This window comes from Corvus brachyrhynchos, unplaced genomic scaffold (genome assembly GCF_000691975.1).
Source record: "Corvus brachyrhynchos isolate BGI_N302 unplaced genomic scaffold, ASM69197v1 scaffold44, whole genome shotgun sequence".
Classification (NCBI taxonomy): domain Eukaryota; kingdom Metazoa; phylum Chordata; class Aves; order Passeriformes; family Corvidae; genus Corvus; species Corvus brachyrhynchos.
In genome coordinates, this window is record NW_008238359.1 from 6,109,285 (window position 1) to 6,115,949 (window position 6,665).

General features: G+C 45.4%; 1 protein-coding gene and 1 long non-coding RNA gene across 2 annotated transcripts in view; one reads left to right on the forward strand and one right to left on the reverse strand.

Annotated features, from left to right (window-relative positions):
• LOC108447087 overlaps positions 1 to 2,739 on the reverse strand; it is a 9,030-nt gene extending 6,291 nt beyond the window's left edge. The window contains exons 1-2 of the long non-coding RNA XR_001862483.1: positions 2,099 to 2,739; positions 57 to 203 (exon numbers count right to left, since the gene is read on the reverse strand). This is a non-coding gene — a long non-coding RNA (uncharacterized LOC108447087). The remainder of the gene's footprint in view (positions 1 to 56; positions 204 to 2,098) is intronic.
• A 3,342-nt stretch (positions 2,740 to 6,081) lies between these two features.
• The window catches only part of TMEM135 (transmembrane protein 135), a 162,769-nt gene continuing 162,185 nt past the window's right edge, over positions 6,082 to 6,665 (forward strand). Inside the window, exon 1 of the mRNA XM_017735847.1 lies at positions 6,082 to 6,242. Within this exon, the coding sequence (XP_017591336.1) occupies positions 6,082 to 6,242 (161 nt within the window). The remainder of the gene's footprint in view (positions 6,243 to 6,665) is intronic.

Below are 6,665 nucleotides of genomic sequence, written 5' to 3' on the forward strand. Positions count from 1 at the left end.
GTGTAGTTTATTAACCCAGGACAACCCACAAACACTGCCTGTTTGAAAATACAAACCTGAAAAATGAAGTAGTTCAGCAACTGCTACTTAGGCTGTTGAAGTCTACTGCTGTGACATCCAAGTGCTGGCAGCACGAGTGATGAGGCTATTTCAACATGAACATTTGAAAACTACATAGCTGAAATTTATTGTTCATTATTCTTCTGGAAAAAAAGAAAATCAGGATTAAATTGAAAGCCTTTTCAAAAGCACTGAGTTCCTCAAAACTATCATTAATTTTCAAAGGAGCTGTTGGGTGCTAAATTGCTTTAGAATAATTACATTTCTGTCTGTGGCCTCAGCACCCCAACGTGATGGATGGACAGTTTTATTACAGAACCTTTAAGCACACTAGAAACTCCAAAACAGAAAAAAAAATGGCACCTTCTGAGTATTTTCTTAAGATCATGACTGAAAAATGCTTGTGTTTGAAGAATAAATAATGTCTCAATAATGACCTCAAAAAAGTTGGGAGTGGCAAACAAAAGTTTTTACTTGAGGATGTCATCATTCATTCCTGTCTCCTTTTTCTCTCCTACTTACTGAGAGATCCTTGGCATTGACGCTGCTGAAGAACAGCCCACCACTCACTGCTGCTCCTATGGGCAAATGACAGTGACTGGATGGTATCTATCCTACTTAGGGCCAGACCTCTCTATAGCATATTGTTCTCAGGTATCATACAAAAGGCCCCAAAAAAGTTCCAGATAGCAATTTAGCTATCAGGTGTCATACACAATAGAGGTGCAGAGCTCTACTTGACTTCTTGGACCTCTTTAGGAGTGGAGACCCGTCTGATGCTGCCTCTGAGCTTCCTGCGTGCAGCAGCGTGGAATCCCAGCTGCTCCCATCCTTCCCACCCATGGTCTTGGAAAGGTGATTACCACCTGCATGTTTGAAGGCTGCTGCCCCCACCTGGTAGGCAGAAATGAAGGACGTCGGAGCTATGTGGGACAGGTCTTTCCTGACTGCTCAATTTGATAACCATCAAGACAAGAGGATGGCAGAGGAAGGACATGAACTCCAGACACAGCACTGTGACTGTAGAGCATGGGCAGCCATACCTTTTGATAGCACCAGAAAAGATTTTGCTCTCTTTGGGTGGTGTAAAGGTGTGTTGTAGTGGTTTCAGTCGAACAAAGGTAGGGAACCGGGCAAAGGGGTTTCAAGCCAAGGTACCCAGATGATGCAAGACTGATTTTTGCATTCCTTCCAGAACTACAGAAAACACTTTCCTGGAAAGCAGGAGAGCAGAGAAGAAGCAGCAGGGTCACAGCTGCTGTTTTGGGCTGCTCTTGGGATGGTGTGTCCACATACACTGCCTCTCATTCCTTCTGTAGTGAAAGCAGTGGCTTAATTTAGCCTTTAATGACCAATTCTGTCACCTGATTTAGAAAGAAGAAATCACTGTCTCCAGGAACAGCAACACCATAGGCTAAATACAGTTGAAGTACAATTCAACTGATGCCAGTAGCATGAATATGGCTCAGTATGTCATCTCTTGGTTTGGCCCACACAGTCAGTGTGGTGAATGTTATGATTTTGTTTTCTTAATATAATCCTTGGTACCTCTGTAAGAAAGACTGCAACATTTCTGTCTGGAAAAAAATCCATATTTCTATAAACATGAGGATATTACTGTGTGTATTAAAGTGTTCACAGGGTATTATCCCACAGTCCATCCCATATTTAGTTTGGACATTACTACATCTGGAAAATGGGAAAACTTCCAGATAATTCCTTTACCTTGAAATATCCGCAAACATAAGGGTATTGAGCTTATCCCCTGCTAAGAAATGAACAAGTAGCATTCATGGTTGCAAGCCAGAAGAGAATTTCTCTTCAAATAATGCAAAATGGGTTGGGTTAAAAGCGTAAGTAGTTTCAGGCACAAGGGTGAAATGTAGTTCTTAAAGGGCCCTTCTTTTCTTGGAAGAAAGTAAATACTCTCAATTAATGGCCATTCACTCCCATTCAATACAGCCATTTCATGTATTAGTGATGTATGTTACAAGATTGTGGTTTATTTCTGAAGAAACTAATTATATACTGTGCCTACCATTTGTCCTGGATTTTGAGAAGAAATGGAGACTGGAGTTCCTATGCAGTTCACTGGAGGAAGTAGATATCTGCATGTACACATTGTCACCACTGACCTGAAGAGAAGAATTGATTTAATTCCTAGCTTTTTTAGCAGCAGAATATTTTTTGGTCTGGATTTCATAAACTTTATGATGAGACAATTGCACAGATGGCTGGAGAACAAACAGAGGGATAATAACAATGAGAGTAGAAGAATGGGAAAAGCAGGAAATTAAGTGAGTGCAAAAAAACCCTACTGGTGGAAAGAGCAGCTCTTATCAGAAAGAGACGTTACTTGCAGAACTGAAGTGCAGGCACTGAGAACAGCATGAGTAGCAGGGAAAAGTTGGATCCCTTGTCCCAAGGGAGAAAACAAATAGCAAAAAAAACCCCAAATCACAAGTTGGAAAGCAACATGAGGGAATGGAGAGGGCAAAGCATAACATTTCTTCCAAGCTAAAATGTTTCCAGATTGTTCTGATATTTAAAAATATTTAGAGACAAGATTTCCCAGATCCCAATGTATTTGGAAGGCAAAGCCTCCTGAAATGTCAAGTCCCCTGGTTTTTCCTCAGTTTATTTTTTTCTGCCTGGTTTTGTTCTAATTAGTTAAATGCTCTGCCTTGGATTCCCGGTTAGGCCACTTCCTAACACTGATAACTGCTCAGTGTGAAGGCAAGAGAAAAAGCTTCACATCTCCAGGTACCCTCATGGGATGAGATACGTAATTTATTTGTAGGTAGCAGACTTGGCAGATGCTGAAGATAGCAGCAGAGAATGTTCCAAACTGTGAGATGCACTACAACCTGGAAAGGCAGGGACTACTTTTCTTCATTCAGCAACTGCTACCCAAGCCATCTGACTCCATAATATAATCAGTTATCATCTGCATGGGTAAACTAAAGGATTGCAGTGATGTCCATCACTTAAGGTACCTTGTTAAAGAGTGAGTCTGGCCAGAGTCTTGTGCTGGAAGCTGCATTTTGTTAACCCAGCTGCAAATGGATCCGTGAGCAGCTGGAACAGAGTCTCAATGCAGTGAGATGCTGCCACATCGCTCTGTTCTGTGACACAAGGCGTGGAGCCCAGGGCATCATTGCTAGTATAATGAGGCTCATATTTTTGTCAGCCTACATTTTTATGCAGACACATTGGTATATTTCACTCTGTTACATCAAAAAAGACCAGGGACTAAGCTGAGCTCTCAACTCACCCACCATTCATGTTGCTTAGCAATTAGCTCTCTCCCTGGCTTTGGTTTTGGGACTACTCTGGGTAGCTCTCTCCAAGGCACCTGGAATTTACAAGGCAAGCTCTGAACAGCGTGTGCCACATCACTTGGCTTTATGCCACAGGATTCACCACTAGTGTTTGTTTAAGTAACATTACAGACACACCCTGCTATTCCCAGTATAGAGCCTTGTTCATGCAACAAGAAGCATTCCTGAAAAGCCTGGGCGCTTATGGGGCAAAAGTAAACGTCTTTAGTGTTTTATTTTAATTCATGAGATTCCATCCTTTTCTGAGACTTTTTTGTCCCTATTCCAATCAAGGGTAGATTTCCCAGGTCAGAGTAGCCTGGTGTAGCATCCAATGCCAGTTGGACCATCAGCGGTATTCCCATGTGGCTTCTCCCTCAGGGCTTCTTCTCAGAGTTTTGCAACCCCATGGAAAAGGGCCTGGAGCAAGGTCAGGGCTGTGCTGCTTTCTTTATCAGTGCATCATCAGAGTCTTCCTCAGCTGACTCAACAGGAGACATGCAAAAGCTTTCAGTTCTGAGCAGGCAACTTTTCAGCTGATCAGGGGTGCTGCACAAAGGAACAAAGTATCTTGTTGGATCCTTCTCTACCACTTTTCCTTAACTTGAGCAGGGCAAGTGGTTCCAAAACCAGGACTGTCTGCAAAAACGTGTGTCAAATGTGAAATCATTAGCTTGAGCAATTATTATTATTGTATGTGCCATAGCTCTCTGCCTACGAATACAAGGCAGCAACCAAGCCCTAAGCCCAGAGTAGTATCAAGGCCAAAACATGCAAGCAAAGAGAGCCAGAATCCGTAACTTAGGAAATAATTGCCTTTTCTGCCCACAAGCAGTTTTTTACAGAGTAATACAAAAACAGCAAGCAAGGCACTAGGTCCAAGCCAAAGTCCAGACAACACTGCAGCAGGTTATACTGCCAAGGCTGCTTCCCTGCAAGGGCCAGCACACAGCAATATTCACTCCCTGAGGCAACCACACAGCCACAGCTGCGGGGGAGCTGTACCCCAGCACTGAACCTGAATTTAAAGTTATCTCTAGGGCCTTCTACATTTTAAATACAAGCTGTCATAGACAGAGTTCTACCTAAAGAGGGTTGGTTGGTCAGATACGCTTGACTGAAATAGCATAATTGAATTATTTAGGCCAAAGATCTCCTACTGCAGATTTGTTGGGAGTCTGCAAAAGTCTCTCAGCAGCCCCAAGTTCTGTGAACCATCCAACCTACCCATCTGTGGGCTGCTAAAATAGAAATGCAAGTATGATCTTGCACCCACAGCAAGCTCCTTTGGAAGAACAGTAAAGGAGTTTGCAAAATCAGTGACAAATTTGTTTTATCTTTTTGGAAGTGGTACAGGCTGGTCTCAAGTCTGATCAGTGAGGCGAACACTACAACAGGATTATTTGGAGCCAGGCTGTAAGAGGACGGAATTTTCTTGCTGCTTCTGTTCTAAGTCTGCATTGGACTGCAGGTTAGTTTGCTGATCTTCCTATAGACATCCTATAGGATGTATGTCTCACCTAGGTCTTGAAACAATCTCTTCTTGACCACAGCAAAGGAGATACAGAGTGTACTTGCTTCATCAGGACAGAGTGTTTCTGAACTGTTATTTAACAAAGACCCAAGTAAAATCCTCGGGTCTTGATACACACAGCCCCTTTGGTCCCTAAATTAGCAAAATTTCAAGCTGGATCCAGATGCCAGTTTTGCAACTGAGCTGTAACTGTGTCATCAGTCATTGCCTTCACGGTTTTATAAAAACTCCATTGTGTCCAAAGGTGATTAGGGGACTGAAGCAACTTTCATATGAGGAAAGGCTGAGGGACCTGCGGCTGTTTAGCCTGGAGACAACTGAGAGGGGGACCTTGTAATTATCTGTAACTATCTGAAGGGGGTGTGCCAAGAGGATGGAGCCAGGCTCTTCTTGGTGGTGCCAAGCAAGAGGACAAGAAGCAACGGGCAGAAATCAATGCACAGGAAGTTCCACCTGAACACGAGGAAGAACTTCCTTACTATGTAGGTAACCGAGCACTGTAGAAGGCTGCCCAGAGAGGTTGTGGAGCCTCCCTCACTGGAGATATCCAAAAGCTGCCTGGACACAATCCTGAGTGACGTGCTTTAGGGGAACCTGCTTAAGAGGGGAGCTTGGATGAGATGACCTCCAGCGGTCCCTTTCAGCCTTAATTAATCATCTCCCCGGCTGGCCATCCCACCCTCTGCTGTGGCACTGGGGGCTGCTGCCGGCCCCCTGTCACGGAGGGACTTGCTGGCAGCTTCTCCCTACATTCATCCCCTGCAGGGGTGACGGGACACAGGGGACACGCGGGACATTGTGTGTGTGTGCATGTGTGCATTTTTTTCACTTTTCTGGTATCACTGTGTTAATAATTAAAGAGTTTCTTTTTAGGAAGACTTTGCACTTAATACACAGTTCTGCACGTGGAGCCATGCAGATGCCAATCTACTTCCCAGCAAGTTTACAAAACTCTCCAGCGTCAGCCTGCAAACACTATAACCACAGGAGTCAGACCTTAAGTGTGTGAGGAGGCCATACCAGCTAAGACAGGAAACAGAGTGTTTGACATTATCCAGGGGCTCAGGAGAGGCGGGATGACATGAGAAACAGAAGGAACAGGAGTGCATGAGTGGAGTGAGCTGAAGGACATGTCGCTGCCGTCACAGGCTGCGAGAAAACTGCAAGATGACCTTTAATTCTGAGCTCAGTGCGGGCTCCTTGCCCTGCACTGAAACCTCTCAGCACCACGATGAGAATCAGCCGACTCGTGCGGGCGGCTCTCAGGGCAGACATCCCAAAATCCGTACGGCTGCGACTTTGACCTCACGAAGGAGACACATAGCTTTGTACAGGCACATAAATCCCCGTGCCGCGACGGGTGTGTGACAGGACACGGGACACACACGGGACACACAAAGCACACACGGGGGACACACGTGGGACACGCAAAGGACACGGGATGCGCATACGGGACACCCAAGGACACGGGGCGTGCACACACACGGGGACACACACACACACACACACACACACGGGGACACACACACAGACGGGGGGACACACACACACGCACAGACGGGGACACACACACACAGACGGGGACACACACACACACACAGACGGGGACACACACAGACGGGGACACACACACACACAGACGGGGACACACACACAGACGGGGGGACACACACACACACACACACACACACACACACACACACACACACACACGGGGACACACACACCCACAGGGGGAGGCACACACACAC